At 63.6% G+C, this 17665-nt stretch overlaps 2 protein-coding genes across 4 annotated transcripts; one reads left to right on the top strand and one right to left on the bottom strand.

The window, feature by feature from the left end:
- The first annotated feature begins 632 nt into the window (after window positions 1–632).
- Window positions 633–3654, top strand: TAGLN (transgelin). Its single transcript, XM_048328704.1, has 5 exons — window positions 633–738; window positions 2192–2390; window positions 2492–2669; window positions 2757–2859; window positions 3086–3654. Exons 2-5 carry the CDS (start codon window positions 2211–2213, stop codon window positions 3225–3227), a joined length of 603 nt encoding a protein of 200 aa, XP_048184661.1. The 5' UTR covers window positions 633–738; window positions 2192–2210; the 3' UTR covers window positions 3228–3654.
- A 421-nt stretch (window positions 3655–4075) lies between these two features.
- PCSK7 (proprotein convertase subtilisin/kexin type 7) lies at window positions 4076–17520 on the bottom strand. 3 transcript variants are annotated; one of them, XM_048328702.1, is made up of 16 exons: window positions 17438–17520; window positions 16008–16487; window positions 15459–15593; window positions 14883–15048; window positions 13944–14034; window positions 13334–13388; window positions 12103–12241; window positions 11413–11513; window positions 9321–9488; window positions 8161–8268; window positions 7180–7282; window positions 6256–6412; window positions 6067–6161; window positions 5836–5929; window positions 5451–5568; window positions 4076–5299 (listed from the first exon to the last, which is right to left on the bottom strand). In XM_048328702.1, exons 2-16 carry the CDS (start codon window positions 16473–16475, stop codon window positions 4895–4897), a joined length of 2403 nt encoding a protein of 800 aa, XP_048184659.1. In that variant the 5' UTR covers window positions 16476–16487; window positions 17438–17520; the 3' UTR covers window positions 4076–4894. The 3 variants fall into 3 exon arrangements, with proteins under 3 accessions (XP_048184659.1, XP_048184660.1, XP_048184658.1); XM_048328703.1 differs by lacking the exon at window positions 17438–17520 and adding an exon at window positions 16594–17325; XM_048328701.1 differs by lacking the exon at window positions 17438–17520 and having other exon boundaries at window positions 16008–17325.
- Window positions 17521–17665: the final 145 nt, after the last annotated feature.

Raw genomic sequence — 17665 nt, 5'->3', positions numbered from 1 at the left:
AGCAGGTGTGGAGAGGCTAGGGGTGTCCTGTGAGGCACGGGAGGACTGGCAGCCCCGGGGGTGCCCAGGGGGGTCCCACTTCACGGGCAGCGAAGTTCCCTGGGGGCTGGGGCCCCCTGTGGCATCAACGCAGCGCGGTGCCAGGGCTGCTGCGTGCCCCGCTGTGCCCTGACCCGCTCCGGCTGGTGCCCGCGGGGCAGAGGGAATCCCGGGATTTGCGGGATGCCCATGCGCGGTGCCCGAGGGATGCCGCAGCCTCGCTGCCCGCCCCGGCCGGGCACCGTGGGTGTCACCCGTGCCCCCGCAGCATCCCCACGGGGGGACCCTGCGCGGCCGCCGCGGCTCCCGGCGGTGAGCGCACGGGAAAACCAGCCATGAAGTCAGGGCGGGAGCCCTCGGCGCTGCCGCCTGGCTATAAAAGGATTTACTCCATCAGTCCCCGGCCCGGTTCCGCCCTGGCCCCGGCCCCGCTGGGGCGGAGGCACGCGGGGAATGCTCGAGCACGGGCTTTCGTCGCTGGTTTTCGGAGTCTTTCCCCAAATATGGTGCCTGGGATGGAGTCACGGAGCGCTGCGGGGCCGGGCGCCCCGGGAGGGAGGGTTTGGGGGGGGGGCCGGGCTCCGCGCCCCACTGACATCACCGTCCCGCCGCCCGCCTTTTAGCGCAAGGTCAGGGTCCCCGCGGGGCAGTGCGCTGGTCCCTCTCCGAGCATCGCCCTCGCTCCTTCCGCAGCCGCTTGTGAGTCCTGCCGCGGGGGGGGGGCGGCGGGGAGGGTCCCCGGGTGGGAACGCCAGCCCCCGGCACGGGGGTGCTGCTCCCCGGGATGGGGACGCTGCACCCGGGAGAGCGAAGCCGGTCCCGGGACTGCGATCTGCTCCCTGGGTGACGCGGGTTCTGCTCCTCCGGGTGCGATGCGGCTCCCCGGGATGGGGATGCTGCTCCTCGGACTGCCCCGCTGCTCCCCGGAGGAGGGTCAGGCTCCCCTGCTCGTGCTGGGGTCACCGCCGGGGTTCTGTCGTGCTCTTGCCCCTCAGGAGCGCGTTCCCGGCGGGGTTGCGCAGCTGCGGGTCCCCGCGGTAGCCGGAGGGGCCGTGCGGGGCTCAGCGCAGCGTTGGAGGGACAACTCCAGCCCCCAGTGCCCGTTTCTGCCCCGTGCTCGGTGGGGACGGGAGATGGGCACGGGGCTGGAGGGCCCGGGGGCAGCTGACGGGCAATGCCATGTGGCCGAGGGAGCCGTGTGTGACCCCTCTGTGCCAGATTGGGCCAGGGCATGGAGCGGGATTGGCTGTGGCACCTGTAGCATCCCTGGATGTGCCCAGCAGTGCTCGGGGTCTGGGCACGGGCTGCCCGTAGGGCTCGTGGGGCACCCCTGCATTGCTGGCAGCAAGCAGGGTCAGTGTCTCAGCCCATCCCGCCGGAGCCGCGGTGCCCGGCGGTCAGGATGAACCCGCTGGAGGCCGGGTGTGGATGTGGGACATCCGCACGGCTCCTGGAGGCACTCGGAGGCGTCATGCCAAGCGAGGAGCCGGGCAGGGAGGAACGATGCCAGCGCCACCAAAGGCTTGGCTGCCACTCCCAGAGCCTCTCCCTCCTGGCATCTTCCCTGGCATCCTCCCTGGCACCCTCGGGCGCTGCCCGCAGCCGGCTACCTGCCATCACTGCCCACAGCATGTCCTTACAAGGGCATGGGCACGGCTCCCGCTGCTCCCGCCTCGCCCGCGATCCTCCCTGGCTCCCGGACCTGCCGTGTCAAGGCCACCCTGCGGCCACCCTGCCCTGCATGCCATGTCCACCTGCTGTGCCATGGCCACCATACCATGCCACAGCCAGCCAGCCTTGACGTGGTCACCTTGCCACCTGGATCCTGGCGTGGTCACACCAGGGAGATCCATGCCAACCAAGAGCTGGCAAGGGACAGGGATGAGGCTGCTCCTGTGCACAGTCTGAGCTGGGGACGAGGCATCTCTGCCAGGACAGGAACCATCTGTCTGGGCAGATCTTGGAGGTCATGGTGGTGAATTCTCCATCAAACATCTGGATGGAGCTGAAGGGCTGTTACTTGGCAAGAGAAGAGTCAGAAGGGCTTGTCCCCACTGCAGCAGAGTGACAGGCAAATGAACAATGGTGTCCATGGGGTCCCTGGATAGGGGACAGCATCTCCACAGCCTGACTGTCCCTGTTGTGCTGCCAGGTCTCCCACCACCACAGCCATGGCAAACAAAGGCCCAGCCTATGGCATGAGCAGGGATGTGCAGTCCAAGATCGAGAAGAAGTACGATGATGAGCTGGAGGACCGGCTGGTGGAGTGGATCGTGGCGCAGTGCGGGGCTGCCGTGGGACGCCCGGAGCGGGGCCGCCTGGGCTTCCAGGTCTGGCTGAAGAACGGCATCGTAAGTGGGGTCCTGGGGGAGGGCGGCCGGTGGGGAGCTCCGGGGGCAGCACAGGGAGCTCCAGAGGCAGCGCAGCAAACCCAGGCTCCCCTCTGCGGCAGGTGCTCAGCAGGCTGGTGAACAGCCTCTACCCCGATGGCTCCAAGCCCGTCAAGATCCCCGACGCGCCGCCCACCATGGTCTTCAAGCAGATGGAACAGATTGCCCAGTTCCTGAAGGCGGCCGAGGACTACGGCGTGGTCAAGACAGACATGTTCCAGACCGTGGACCTGTTTGAAGGTGCGGGAGGGGGGCAGTCGGGGTTGGGGGTTCCAGGGCTGCCGTGCTGCGCTGTGCCCATCCTCACGCCCCTCTCTCCCCGGGCAGCCAAGGACATGGCAGCGGTGCAGAGGACGCTGATGGCCCTGGGGAGCCTGGCAGTCACCAAGAACGATGGGAACTACCACGGGGACCCTAACTGGTTCATGAAGTAAGTGGGGGAGTGCAGAGTTGGGCATGGGGACCCCCTTGTCCTGCGGCTGCTCAGAGCTGGCTGGCTCTTTCCACCGCCTGCAAGCACCCCGGAGCACATGGAAGCGGGATGCCAAACTTTCAGCTGGAGAGGGAGGGTGGCTGGGGCATTCCTGGGGGCCGGGGTGGGGCTCCTGGGCAGCCGGGGGTGCGGGTGCCCCACGGCCTCTCCCTGTGCCCCACAGGAAAGCGCAGGAGCACAAGCGGGAGTTCACCGAGAGCCAGCTGAAGGAGGGCAAGAACATCATCGGGCTACAGATGGGCACCAACAAGGGAGCGTCACAGGCGGGGATGAGCTACGGCCGGCCCCGGCAGATCATCAGCTAGGCACCCCCGCGCCGCCCCCAGCCCTCCCCCGCCGGGACCTCCGTCTCCGCTCCCCGCTGGCCGCCGCCAGTCCATTGGTATTTATTGAGGAGCATCGCCCGCCAGCCCCATCGCCCCGCCAGCGGCCGCACGCGCCCCGCCGCAGCCCCCAGCCCGGGGCCGCAGCCCCCCAGCGCCGTGCCCGGGCAGCCTCTGCCCCCGGGCAGCCTCTGCCCCCGGCCTCGCACCCCCTGCCAGCCGGCCCTGCCCTCGCCGGCACCCTCGGGTGGGACGGGCCAGCGCCCCGGCCCCCGGGGCCACCGCCCTGCCCGCCGCCCGCACGAGCCCCGCGCCACTGCCGCAGAGATCCCTGCGAACGGGGAGAAGAGAGAATTGGCCTCGGTTTTGTACTTCGTTTTTGTCAAAATTAAAAGGTTATATTCATCTAGCGTGGCCTGACGAGGTTTCCTCCTGCCTGCCCTGCTTCGGCTAATTGATGGCACCCGGAAAGCCAAAGTCATTCTCCCTAAAAGGCTGCAGCTGCTCCTCCCGCCACCTCCAAACCTGGGAAAAAAACCAAAGCTGGAGTTTGGATTTTCCCTGCCTGGCTTGGAAAACTCTGTCCTCTCCCTGTAGACCATGACACCCACCTCTGTCCTTGCACCTTCCAGTGCTCTGGCCCAGCCCTTGCCTCCCCTGCCTGGAGCAGCCCCTTTTATCCCAGGGCACGGAGGGCACACAGCCCCCACAGATGCAGCACCCCAACACTGGGTCCCTCCCCCGGCCCCGGGGCTGGGAGGGGCTGCGTGATGCATTTTTGCACAGTGAGGAAGCTTTGGGAGGGCAGAAGAGTGATGGATGGGGGAGAGGAGGGTTTTTCAGGCTTTATTTGGAAAGCTACACAAAAGGGCTTCGCTGATTAAAAAACAAACCCCAGCTTTAAAAAAATAAACCACTGAACCCAAAGACATGTGAACAAGCCAACCCTGCTCAGATGAGCCACTGCCAGAGCAACTCAACCTCCCCTCCCCAGTCCAAACCAGGCCTACCTGCTACCAGAGGTGCTCCTGTGCCCACTGACACAGGGACAGCCCCCCAAACAGGCTGGTTCCTGCCTCCCCCACCCCACAGCTGCTCTGTGCCCACGGGAGAGGAGGAATAAGCAGGATTGGAGCATGGGGGGCAGGGAGAAGCGCTGGCTGGAGATGAGTGAAGTAACTCCCTGCTTCTAAACTGGGATAACTGGTGGGTAGGGGCCGGCTGCCAGCCCAGGAAAATGCCAGTGCTGCGGGGTCCCTGCCTGCAGAGGCGGCTGCCGGGGCCTTGGTCTCATTTTCCAGGCCTGCTCTGCAGAAATCAGGGACAAAGTGATGTGTGTTGGCCCTGCTGCAGCGGCAGGAAGGGGCTGGGTGTGGAACCACCCAGGTCTGTGGGAGCGGTGCTGCACAAACGGGGAGCCCCGAGCTTCCCCAGCGCAGGCTCCGTCAGGAAAGGGTTTAAGGCTTGCTTTGTTTCCCAGAGCGAGGGAAGGGAAGCTCCCTTTCCAGTACCAGCACTCTCTCCTTGGGTCCCAGCCACCTCCAACACCACCTCCCGCAGGACACAGTGGCAGTGGTCCCTGGGGGCTCAGCAATGAGTCTGTGCTGCCCAGGAGGGTCGTACCGAGGGAGGGCCCCAGCCCCAGTCAGTCAGCAGGGCTGGTGCTCCCTGTCCTCCATGAGGAGTTCAGTCGATGCCTCCCGGCCCAGGAATCCCGTTCCAGTGGGGGCTGCCTCATGGAAGCTCCCAGCTCTGCCATTGCTGGAAAGTTTGGGGTGGGTGGGGGTCCAGGACCCCTCCTCCCTGTCCCGGGCAGGCTCCAGGTGCTCACACTCCATCTCGGCCTCCTCCATGTCCTTCTCCCGGTACAGCGGCACCGACTCCATCTCCAGGCCGCTCTCCAGGGCTCGGTGCTTCCCGCCCTGCTGGTACCACCTGCAGCTGGTGGGGCTGGAGCAGGCCAGGTCCAGCCCCACCTCGTTCCTCGTCAGGCAAACCTCCAGCATGTAGTAGAAAGTCCAGAACACAGCAAAGCATCCCAGGAGCAGGAGGGTCTGCAGAGGGAAACCCCTTGAGAAACACAACTCTCAACCCCCTCAGGGCCCTGCCCACTGCCCAGCAGAGAGGCACAGAATCCTGAGCAGGGTCCTGCTCTTCCAGCTCCTCCTGGGAGATGCAGGGCTCCCAGCCCGCAGGCAGGCTCACCTTGAGGGTGTTGGCTGTGATGGTGTAACGCTGCTCCTCAGGGATGTCCAGCCCCGGGGGACAGGGCAGGGAGAAGTCACCGCTCAGGTACTGCCCACTCATGGCTTCCTCCAGTAGCCTGGGGACAGAGACACCCTGTGAGTGTCCTGTGGGTAGGGAGGCTCCAGGGAGGCTCCAAAATGCCCCCAAAGGGTCTGGAGTGCCTCCTTCCGCCCACAGAGCCGTGTTCTGCAGCCCATGGCTGCCCTGTGAGGTGTGAGGGCAGCCTCAGCCTCACCTGCCACATGCCCACCTGGCAGCTACACCGCTCCAACCCACAGGCCGGGATAAACCCCTCAGCCTCCCTCTCCTGGCTCCCCACCAAGCTGGGGACGTGGTGTCCTACCTCTGCCGTTCCTTCATCTCTGCTGGGGACCACGAGGAGCCGTACAGGGTCAGCTGCCAGTGCTTCAAGGTGCCAGGCCTTAGGCTCTCGTCTCCTGGGGAGGAAGCAAGTTGGTGCAGTGGGGAACTCTCTGAGCCAACCTGCTGCTGCCCAGGTGATGGGCTGGCAGTGCCTGGGACATGGCACAGAGCTGCCACCACCCCTGAGGGTCCCCTGGAAGGCAGGACTCACCGATGTCCCTGATGAGCAGCCTGTAGGTGCCCTGTGCCTCCTCGCCCCAGCAGCGCACCGTGGAGAAGGTCCAGTCAGAGAAGCCATTGGGGTCCCTGCCAAGGGGTGAGGGGAAACAACCCATGAGGGGTCACAGAGCCTGACATGGCCCTGGTGTCTTGCCCTCCACACTGTGCCCTCGGTGCTTACGAGTCCATGCTCCGGGTGGTCCCGATCAGGGACATCATCCCGCTGGGGCAGAAGAGCCGGATCTCCAGGTTGCCACGGCGGGGGTGGGTTATGGTGACGGTGACTGCCACGTGCTCCAGGGTCCTCATGCCAGAGAGCTCCAGGTCGGCAGGAGTGACTGGGAAAGGGAAGGGGGGTTGGTCAAGGCTGGTGGCCTTGGGATGGAGTCCCCACTCCCAGCCAGCCCCACTGGGCTGTGGTGCCACTTAACAGGACACTCATGTTGTCTGTGCCTCTTCCCAGCTGCCTGCCCTGCGTGAGACTGGGAGCAGAAGCCAGGTGTCCGGGCTGCCCTGTCCCATCCCGAACTGCTCCCAGCTCCACGAATGCTCACAGCCCCTGAGCTGCTGACCACAGCCCCTCCAGAGTGGGGTGGGCCTGGGGCTCGGCCGGCTGCTGGCGGGTGGGTGCTGCCAGCCCCTGCTGAGGGGGGACGTGGGCACCTCACAGAGGCAGCAGTGCCGCTCCTGCTGGGGCCGGGGAGGGCTGGGGCCGAGCTCTCCTTCCCGCTGGTAGCAGCCGGAGCAGCGCTGCTGTTCCGGACAGGCCTGGCCAAGTCGGGAGCTGCAGCATTACCTAAAATGGTCAAAGCCAGCGGAGCGGCTCTGGCCGCTGCCCAGCCCGGCCCTGCTGCTGAGCCCGGCCTGGCTCCCCAAACACACCAGGGCAGGGATGGGGCTGTGGGGATCGGATCGAAACAGCAGCAGGCAGATCCCCTGGGGATGGGCAGCGGAAAAAGCCCAGGCAGCCCAGCACTTAACCCCTTCCTGGCCTCCTGCAGCCCAGGGCTGGTCCTGCCCTGCTGTGCCACACAGCAGCGGGCAGGGCTGGCTCCCTGGCCCCGACGTGCACAGCACGTGCTCTCCATGGCACACCTGCTCTTACCGTTCCAGGCCACCTCCAGCTCCTGCGGGAGCAACGGGATGCTCCTGCCCTCCTTCAGCACGGGGCCCACGTACGAGGCCAGGTATGGCACGGACTCCCAGATCTGCCAGGGGAAGGACAGAGGGTTCAGCACGGATTGCACCCTCCCTGCACATCCGTCCCTCCATCTCCCACTGCTCTCCCAAGCTGCTGCTGTGCTGGATGCGGGGCCAGGCCAAGGGGCCTCTCCCGATGCTGCTCTGGGACACATGGGCTGCTGTGACACCCCAGGGATGGGAGCAGTGCCCACAGGCCCAGGAAAGGAGGGAAAGTCACTGCCTGGGAGCCAGAAGGGCTGATCAAGATTTGGGACTCCCCAGCCCTGGGTTTGTCACAGTGGCTTTCAGTGGTGACTTGAGGCTGCTCCATTCCAACCCCTGGCACAGCAGGGCAGGGAACAGCAGAACCCAAATGCCTGCAGGAAGAGGGAGCAGCCTGGAAGTCCCTGTGACCCTGGGGGCACAGCTGGCAGCGGCAGTGACCCGGCACAGCTGCGCAGAGCTCCACACACGAGCTGTGACCCAGTGCCAAAGGGACGCGCCCTGGTCTCCGTGTGACCAGAGGAGGAAGAGATGGGGATGCCGCCGCCTGCTGTGACCACACCACTCCCCTGGAGCTGTTTCTCGGGACACCCTCCCTGCAGCCACTGTGGAGGGAGGAAGGTGCTGGGGCTGCTGACGAAGCTCCCATCGCCGTGAATCAGGGCCCTCGCCATGGCTATATATAGTGCTGGAGAGCAGCAGCTCGGGGCAGCTCTCAGGCACTGCTGAGAGCCTCATGACCTCACACCAAAAGCAGCCTCAGAGTCAGGGCCAGCAGGATGGTGGCCAAAGCACTGGCCCTGAACAGCAGCGGTGTCACCCCAGAGCGTCACCAGTCCTCGCCACGGGGCTGGGCTGCTCTGCCTGCCCACAGGGCAGGTGTGGGAGGGCAGGGAATTACCTTGGCAGCGTTCACCAGCCTCCAGGCATTGAGCAGGCCAAAGCCGTGCTGGTGGCTGTGGCTGAAGCCCGCCTGGTTGGTGTCCCACTTGGCACGGCGGTCCTCGTACTGCAAAGACACCACAAAAGGGTGCTCTGGTTACCTGGGGGCACACCAGCACCTTGGAACCCCCAGGCCCAAAGGGAAGGAAACCCAGACACATCCCACAGTGGTGGGGAAGCAAACCCACATGGCCTTATTAGAAAGGAACAGGTTGATCTTTGTTTGAAACAAATCCCAGGACAAAGTGGCTTCCCAGCTCCTCAGAAAGGACATGGAGCAGCACGAAAGGGCACAAATGCCTCTGCTCTGAAACATCCCAGCTGCTCCCTGCTGCCCAAACCACTGCCTGTGGGATGGCAGAAGCCTTGGAGAGAAGGAATGGAGTCCTTTAAATCAACAAGAGCTGGGGCAGGACAGATCTGGGTCCCATCACTTACTGGGTTGTAGTGCTCTGGCAACACTGGCTTGGAAGTTATGGAAAACACTGTCCCATGCCAAAGTGAGCACAGCATCAGCTGGACACGGACTCCCACTCCCCAGAGGGGTGTGGGAGAAGCCCCATCTCTCCAGTCAGTTCCCACTCCTGCTCTGGGTGAAGGGAAGGGCTGGGTTTGCTGCCCAGCTCTCTGCTGTGCCTGTTTCCAGGAGCCCAGTTCTCCGGAGAGCCCAGGAAAGGCCAGGGCAGGGCAGAGCTCCTCGCTTTCCCACTGCCTGGACCATGAGGTGACACTGCAGAGGTGTCAGCCCCTGGGCTGGGCCAACCCCACCGCGCACACACACAGGGCTGAGTCCCGGAACCTGCTGAGCCCTGGAACCTGCTGAGCCCCTGGAACCTGCTGAGCCCCTGGAACCTGCTGAGCCCCTGCAAGACCCCTACACTGGCAGATGGAGGCATTCCTGAGGCAAATACCCCATTTATTATCATGACAGGGGAAAATGCCTCAGCCGCATTCCTGGAAGGAACACGGGGTGAGGCGAAAGCACAATCCCGGTGCTGGGAGCCAGACGAGCGAGAGATTTATGGAGGGGCAGCAGACATAAACAAGGATGTGCACAGCAGGGCCCCGGGCATCCTGCAGCACCCCTGCTGTGAGGGAGGAGGGAGGGTCACCGCTCACCTTGGTGGCAGTGAAGACAATGACGTGCTGCACGTCCCGCCAGGTGAGGCACGGCCGCACCTGCAGCATCAGCGCGATCATTCCCGCGGCCAGGGGAGCTGCAGCCGATGTCCCCGTGTGACCCTCCGTGCAGCCCGTGCCCTTCTGCAAGTCCCAGTCTGTTGTCACCTGCCAGGGAAGAGGAGACAGGCCTCTGTCAGGCCCCTGTGCTGTGCTGGGGTGCCTGCACCCCGAGCTGCGCCCTCGCCAGCCCAAGCTCAGCCTGTGACACAGCTGGCCCTGCTCACAGCCAGCCAGGAAGGGTCCTGGCACAGCCTCACTGCAGGGACAGTGATCCCAGGGAAGCAATGAATGGGGACAGTTCCCTTTGGAGAGAGAGACAGACAAACTAGCCCTCACAAAGCAACTTTGTGGGAAACTCCTGGCAGATATTTTGGGTTCCTGCTCACCTTCACTGCTGATCACAGTCTCACAACCAGACTGCAGAGGGGCCACACGGGACTGTGCAGAGCACACAGAGCCTCCAGAGAGGAGTCAGGAGGCTCACGAATGATGGCACCTCACTGCAAAGCAAGTGCATCCATCTCCCTCTGCTCCCCACGGGGAGAAAGCCCAAAATCCGAAGGGTTTGTGGTGTTTTTGCTTGACTCCATCCCACTTTTCCAGCTGTGAGTGGCTCCAGCTCACGCTGGGACACTGAGTGTCCCACACAGAGCACCCCGAGAGCACAAACTTTCAGTAGGAAGCACAGGCAGTGCCAGAAGCCGTATTAAATTCTTCCCATTAAGGAAACCACACAAAGTTTATGGTCTGGTAAAAGAAAAAAAAAGCTGGAGCAGATGGCTGCAGGGCAGTTAACTCTGGCACCACTGCAGCAAGCTCCAGGGTGTCCAGGAGCAGACTGTGCTCCTGAAAAAGGGCTGTGTGGGGTTCAGCAAGGCAGGGGCTGCCTGAAGGAGCCACCGTGGTACAGGCTGTCTCTGTGGCACACGCCGCTCCCAGGCTACGTGTGGATCTCACCCTGGCTGTCCCATGGAGTGCCAGCTCCCCTGTTAGTGTCCCATAAGGCTGGTGTTTAAAGTGAACGTGCATTTGTGACCTTCAAAGCACTCACACCGAGCTGGGGGAAGCCAGACCAACCCAGGAGCCTGCAGCTCCTGATGGAACGCAGCAGAGCCCTCGCTGGCTCCCTTTTTTCCCAGTGTCAGTACTTTCCAAAGCAGCCTGGGACAACTGCAGCGATTTCTGAGAGGAAAAATCAGCTCCATTCTGGGTTTTACTCTCCCTGTGGCAGATTGTGCCATGCCCTGGCTGGGCACAGATCCCTGCCCTGGCTCTGGGCTGCAGGAGGAGCTTGCTGAGTCCCAGCCAGGTGCTGAGGATCCCAGGCTCTCCCTGTTCCCCTGGTTTGACAAGCCTGGATTCAGCTGCTCTGTGGCAGGCACAGAGCCACAGGAAAGTGCTTTTGGGAAGTACCTGTCCTGGTGGGAGATCCTCCAAGCCACGGACAATCCAACCCCAAATAACAGGGAGCCAGTGACATTTCCCCTCAGCTGCCCTGCGATGGGTGGGCTGTGTGGTCCCTGCTGGCCCCACAGGACAGGAAGGGGTCACACCATTGGGGTGGGGGCAGCCTGGCACCAAGGGAGGGACAGGCTGGGTCAGGCCTGCAGGGGGGAAGCAGCCCCTGGCTGCTTGGCTCAGGCAGAAAGGACGTGTTGTTGACAAGAACTCGCTTTTTGGCAAAAAAAGGAAAAGCTGATAAAAATATTCTTAAAAATTCGACTGGGAGAGGCCCATGTGCCAGAACAGAGGAGAGGCTGGGGCCAAGTGGCTCAAAGAGCCCAATGCTCTCCCTGCCCTCCGTGCTCCAGCATCCCTTGGGAGCAGAGCGGGGGGTGCTGGCTGGGCAGGAGTGGGGCAGCTCCCACAGGGCTGAGAAACAGGACCCTCCCTCTGTTTGTGCAGGGCCTGGGCAAAAGGCACATCCACGCCCTGGCTCAGAGGAGCTGTGTGGGAATCGGAGGGGATGGAGCCTTGTCCTGGCTGTCCCCGGGGTGGCCAGGGGAGCACAGGGGACACAGGTACTCACAATGCTCCTCATCATCTTGTCCCCGCCGCTGAAGGTCACGGCCAGCATGGAGGCACATTCCTCAGCGTAGAAGGGCATGGAGCCTGTCTCATCCACGGCCCCTGGGGAAACGAGAAAGGCATCGACTGCCTGAAACCTGCTTAGCTTCAGCTGCTGAAATGTCAAGGTGTCGATGCCCTGAGAGCCTCTCCTGCCAGATGCGCTCTTCCAGGGGCTGGGAGCTGGGCAGGGAAAGCAGAACCAAGCCTGTGTTTTTCCCGCATGGAAGATCTACAGGAAGGGCAGCCACGATAAATAATCCTTCACTGTGCTCAGCATCACACAGATCTTCTGCCCCTCAGCAGCTTCTGCTCTCGAGAACGCGGATTACACGTTTCTCTTCCAACACAAATGATGGGAATGCTGCATTCCAGGTCATTCCCTGAACGTGGCAGTGTGTCACAGCCCTGGGAGGGAGGCCTGGGCACGGGCAGGAATTTCTCTGGCCTCCTCTTGCTCTGTAGGTCAGAAGCAAACTGCAGGCTTGAGGGCTGAAGCCCAGCACACCCTAGACACTGCCATGCTCATTCCCAGACACTTTCCGACAGGTTCCCACCAGCCAGCCAGCTCCCAGCTGGGCAGGCTGTGTGCTTTTGGGATGACCTCACTGCTCCAGGCTGGGAAGGGAGGAGACAGAAGAGCCAGGCTCACCTATGGTGACAGTGTAGATAGAGTTGGCGTATCCATCGTAGTTGCAGTTGTCACTGTGCTGGCCCCCGTTGCCACTGGCCACCACGAAGATGCTCCCGAAGCCCCGGCGACCCGCGATCACCCCGTGCTGCAGGGCAGCCTGCGGAGAGGGACAGGGCAGAGGGGCTCTTCCCAGGTACTTCCAGGCTGATCCCAGTGGTTTCTGACAGCAGCCAGCCCAGCACGTGTGATCTGCCAGCACTGCCCCTCTGTGAGTGCCCAGCCCCACAGACATGGGGCATTGCCTTTGCTGAGACACACCACACCACCAGCCCCACCTGAAAGCACCTTTCCAGCCCAGACACCTCGCCCAGACATCATTCCCACCTAGGGAAAGGACACGTCTGATGGATGAGCAAGAACACAACCCTGCTGGAAGTGACCGCCCTGCTCTCCCTCCCCTGGCAGATGAAGGAACACTCTGCCCTCCTGGCTCTGCTGTGGCACAGCGAGCTCTGCCCGTGCTCTGGGTGCCAGAGCTTGTTCCAGCTGTCTCTGCAGGCAGGAAGGGAATAAATTAACTTGCAAAATTGGAAACCATTTGTTATGGCGAACGGACAGCTCGGCTGTCAGCGCTGCTCCGAGGAGCGCAGGAACTGCTGAGTTGTGGTTGGAAAAGCACAGCAGAGGAGCACTGGAGCAGAACCACACCCCACTGCTGGTTTTGGGGCCCCTCAGTGATCCCTCGCAGCAGCACAGGCAGGCTGGGTGTGCTTTGCAGCAGTTCTGCAGCACAGGAGCTCTAAGAAAATCTTAATGGCCTGGGAAGGAGCAGCCTCAGCTCTGACTCTCTGTCCCACTGCAATCCCACTCCCCTTATTTACTCCCAGTATCCAAAGGCACCACTCCTGCCTCGAGAACCACCCTGAGCACTGGGAAAGCTTGGCCTCCTGAGCAGAGAGCATCCTGCGGGTTGCATAAGTTGTCAGCGCAATACCACAGGTTGCGAAAGAGCCTTTTCCTGCTGGAACCAGCCTCTCCTTGGAAAGCTCATCCCGCCCTGCCTGAACGCTGCCCTCCCGCCGCAGCGTCGCCTCTCCCAACCACACAGTGACAGGGAAACCTCCGCTGGCACCGAGGGACACAAACAGACGTGCGTGGTGTCACAGCAACATCCCGCTCCGCCTGAATGGGCAGGCAAAAAGCCACAAGGCCTGGAGGCTCCCCCAGGGCTGCTGGGGCTGGGTTTTACCTTTCCCAGTTGATGCGGGCCGTCCACGGTCTTCCCATCATCATCGGGACCCCAGCTGCAAAGAGAGACACCGTGAAGTGACAGCCCCAGGAGTCACAGGCGGCTCTTCCTGCCATTACAGAGAGCTCCCAGCAGCCACCAGCTGCTCCCAGCACCACGACTGGGATCGCAGAGCACTGCACTTTCCCACCCATCAGGATGGCCCCTCGCTGCTGGGATATTGCTGTCGTGTTTGCACTGTGCCCCTGGGTCAGATTCCAGCGGACAAAATGTTTGATTTTTATTTAACAAGCGGCTTCTCACACATTCCAGTCCCCGTCACACGGCTCAGCCGGGGCCGCCTGACCACACTGTGGGGCACAGTGTCCCCTCCAGCACAGCCAGCCCAGGGGATGTGCTGCAGCAGCACACAGAGGGACATCTCGCAACTGCAGGCGCTGTGCAGAGCCTGGGACAGCTCTCCAAGAACAGGATTTTGGTGCCTCAGGGCTAACTGGAGCCACAGAAGGGTGGGAGCTGGTGTGAGCACTCAGCCAGGAGCTGTGACCCCGTCCCCAGGCAGAGCAGGGCTGGCAGCTGGGAGCCAGCTCAGGGTCCCCTGGGGGCTCACCTGCAGCTGTAGATGTCATTGATCTGATAGTGCTTGTTGAAGGCGATGGCCTCCATGCTGTCCGTGAGGGGCCCGTCCAGCACTCGGATGCCTGCGGGACAGAGGACAAGGAACGTGACCAACACGGGTCACATGAGCTGCACACACTGCAAACAAACTCCTGGCTCGAGGCTGCCCCGCTGTGCTCACCCTGCAAGGCCAGCCCAGCTTTGGAGGGCTGGGGCCTGAAACAGCGCCAGGTCCCGCCTGGATCCGGGGCAAACCCTCCTGTTCCCTGTGCTGTGGGTACACCATGAGCTCATCTCTGCTTTTGCCAGCTGGGAGCCTCTGCCTGCTGTGCCTCTGGGCAAGCCCTGACCCCCCCAGCACCCCAGGGACTGTGGTGTGACCAGGTATGGAGAGAACCACGTCCCAGCATGGCTGTCCCCACGCTGCCAGGGACACATCCTGCAGGGCACAGAGACCTTGCCCCCCTCTGCAGAGACGCTCAGGAGCTCTGGAGACAGCTGGGGCACAGCACACATTCCCTGGCCTTGCAGGGGAGAGACACAGCACCGGCCCTTCGCCCCCGTCCATCCCACATGGCAGAGCGGAGACCAGGAGCCAGGGCAGTGAAAGGGACTGGCCAAGATTTGCTGCCCCAGTGCCTCCAGGCACAGCCTGGGCACATCATGGCACAATTGTCTGGCTCAGTCAGCATGGCGTGGCTGCTCTGCTGAAAGTTTGGCAGCCAGGGAGGCCAGGAATACTCTGGAAAAGCTGCCAGGAGCTGGCTCCTCTGGAGAGGAGCTCAGGCAGGCGCCAGGCCCTCCCTGCAACAGCCCAACCAGCCCGAGCACGGCACCGCTGACTCAGAGCCGCTCCAGCCCATGGAGCCGTGTCCCAGCCCCACGGATCCGGGGGTGAGGCAAGCTGGGATTGCCTGGGGCCTGCACGTACCTGCGATGCGGCTCCCGTAGGCGACTCCCACCGTGCAGAAGCTGTTGTTTGGCACAGCCGCGATCTCCCCGGCGCAGCGGGTCCCGTGGTGGTTCCCGTTCTCCTCGTCGGGGTGAGGCATAGGGTCAGGGTCATTGGAGTTCAAGTCATAGCTGCCTTCTGGGCTCTGGAAACAGACCCACAGTCAGGACTCGGGGCTCTGCTCTTCTCAATTTGGGAAAAGCAGGAGTTAAGAGAACGGAGCACAGGCTGAAACACAGCCTGGAAGCCATGGGAACTTGGAGTGTTGAGCTGCTTCCACACAGGGCTGCAGCTCAACACTGCTATCTGCTGCCATGGGGAAGGAACCAGCCAAGGCAGCTCCATGCACTGCTGCGGGTCAGAGGGAGGCCGGCTGCCTGCCACAGGGAGCACAAAGGCAGGTAACCCTGAAACCCGGGTACAAAATCTCCCAGGAAAGGTTTGCTGCTGGGACTTTCCGCCCTGGCTGAGCCCAAGGTGACGGCACAGCTCGGACTCTGAGCTCTCACACGCTCCTGTCACACTGCCCGGCCTCCAGCCTGTGCAGGCACTCACGTAGTTTGGCTGGATGTCCTTGATGGTGTGCTCCACGCCGTCGTCCACCACCACCACTGTCACCCCGCGCCCCGTCACGTTCCGCTCCCACACGCCCGTGACGTTGATGTCCTTCCCGGGGCTCTTGCGGTTGTTCTAAACACCAGAAAGGACAGCGAAGAGAGAGGGTCAGCGCTGAGGGGACCTCCTGGGTGCACTGGATGTGACATGTGGGGCTGGGGCCAGCATGGGAAGGAGTCACAGGACAGCCAGAGGAGGTTGTTTGAGGCTGACAGCGAGCAACAGTTGCTCGAGCCATGACGTGGAGGGCACGGTGTGCTCCAGCCAAACCCCTCTGCCCACCCCAGTGCCACCTGTGCACAACCAGCCACGGGAGCTGCCTCCTCCCGTTATCACAGCGAGCACGTGGCAGGCAGGGTGAGCTCTCAGTGAGCTCCCTCCTCACCGAAGAACAGAAAGAGGCTGCTCTGTTTCCTGCGTGACAGCTCGCCCATGGCCACACAAACAGCCCGAGGCTGCGAGCATAGCAGGAGCCAGGAAACCACTCACCAGATGCCACTGCTGGGGGTATTTGGGATCGTTAAAGTGCAGGCTGCGCTTGGAGCGCTTCAGCAGCTTCTGTTCCGAGTGCCACCGCACGCTGTCGTGCTGTGCAAACAAAGTGTCCACCGACCTCCTTATTGCTTCATGTTCAGTCACCGCGTGGCCGTCGGGCTGGTAGGCAAAGAGGTAATGGCCCTTGAGCTCCCCGACACGGCCCATGTTCACCAGGCCCGCAGTCCGGGCCAGCTCCTCTGCCCGCTGCTCCAGCTCCTCCTCGGGTGCATCCAAGCTGACCGCCCACGTCAGCTTCCCGTGGCGGCCTTCAGTGTCCGGAGCGCGCTGCCCGCCGCAGGCCGGTCCGGCTGGCGAGGCCAGGGGGATCCAGGCAGCGCTCAGCCAAAGGCACGTGTGGATGCAGAGCGTGGCCTCCATCCCTGCGCTCCATAGCGGCGCTCCCCGCCTCCAATGCGGCATCAGACAGGCGGGCTGCAACAGCAGAGGTGAAACTGGTGAGAACCCCTTCTGATGAGGGACACGGTGCTCACGGCCTCACCTGAAGGTCCCACAGAGCCCCACGCGGCTCGCCACCAACCCGCTGCGCAGCAGATCCTTCCCGGGAAACCCCAGCCGAGGCGGCGCCTTCCCAGCGGTTCAGAACTGGAGGCACACCCAGGCTGGGCAGGGATCGATCCCAACCCTGATCTTCCTGCTGGGTGGCAGCCCCGGGCCAGACAACACCGCGCTGGGCTGCCAGGAAGAGCCACTTCCCCCTCTCGCCTCTGATAAGAAACTGATAAGAAACTCTTGATGCGCAGTTCCCCAGGAACAAACACCACGGGCGACGCCACGCTCTGTGGGCAGCCGAGAGCCGGTTCCTGTTCTGCAGGAGCCCTACCGAACTCGTTCCTCACCTGCTCCACGGCCGGAGGAACCTGCTTTTCCCTGACATGGGTGGAAATCACCACCGAGCCCCGGTTCAAGCCGCTTTCCGTAAGCCACGGCAGCGGAGAGCGGGGAGAACACCTCCCGAGATCCCGCTCCCTTGGACGTGCCCGGAGCTCGACACCCCTGGCCCTTTTCCTCCCTCGATCCGGTCCATTCGCCTCTGATACAACTCATCAGCTGCGGCTGCTGCCGGACACCGAGCTGGACACCGAGCAGGTTTCTCTCCCTCAAAGTCGGGCTTTAAGCGCCGCTTGATGCACCCCGGCAGCGGCACCGCGCAGCGCCCCGGGGCAGCCCCGGTGCTCCTCCGCCGGGCACCGGCATCAGGGACACTGTGGAGGTCACCCACGGGCAGAACGCCCCCGCCGCCATCCGCCACCCCCGCCTGGACCCGCGGCGAGCCGGCGACAGCAGGGCCGGTGCCCCCCGCCCCGGTGCGCGTCCCGCCGCCCGCACCCCGCCGCCCGCCGGTGCCGCCCCGCAGCGCTCACCGGGCATGAGCCGCCGCCGCCGCCGGAACCCCGGTGCCGCTGACAGCGGCGTCACATCCGCCGGGGCGCGGGGCGGAAGGGGCGGCGCGGCGGGGGCGCGGGTCGTGCGCTCCGCCCGGTGCCGCTCGGTGCCCCCCCCGGTGCCGCCCGGTGCCGCTCCGCCGGCCCGGCCCAGCCCCGCAGCCGCCCCCATGGCGCTGGAACAGGCGCAGGTCGACGGCCCCGACC

Source organism: Corvus hawaiiensis, chromosome 25, assembly GCF_020740725.1.
Source record: "Corvus hawaiiensis isolate bCorHaw1 chromosome 25, bCorHaw1.pri.cur, whole genome shotgun sequence".
In the NCBI taxonomy this organism is placed as follows: domain Eukaryota; kingdom Metazoa; phylum Chordata; class Aves; order Passeriformes; family Corvidae; genus Corvus; species Corvus hawaiiensis.
This window is presented reverse-complemented; position numbering and strand designations above follow the sequence as displayed.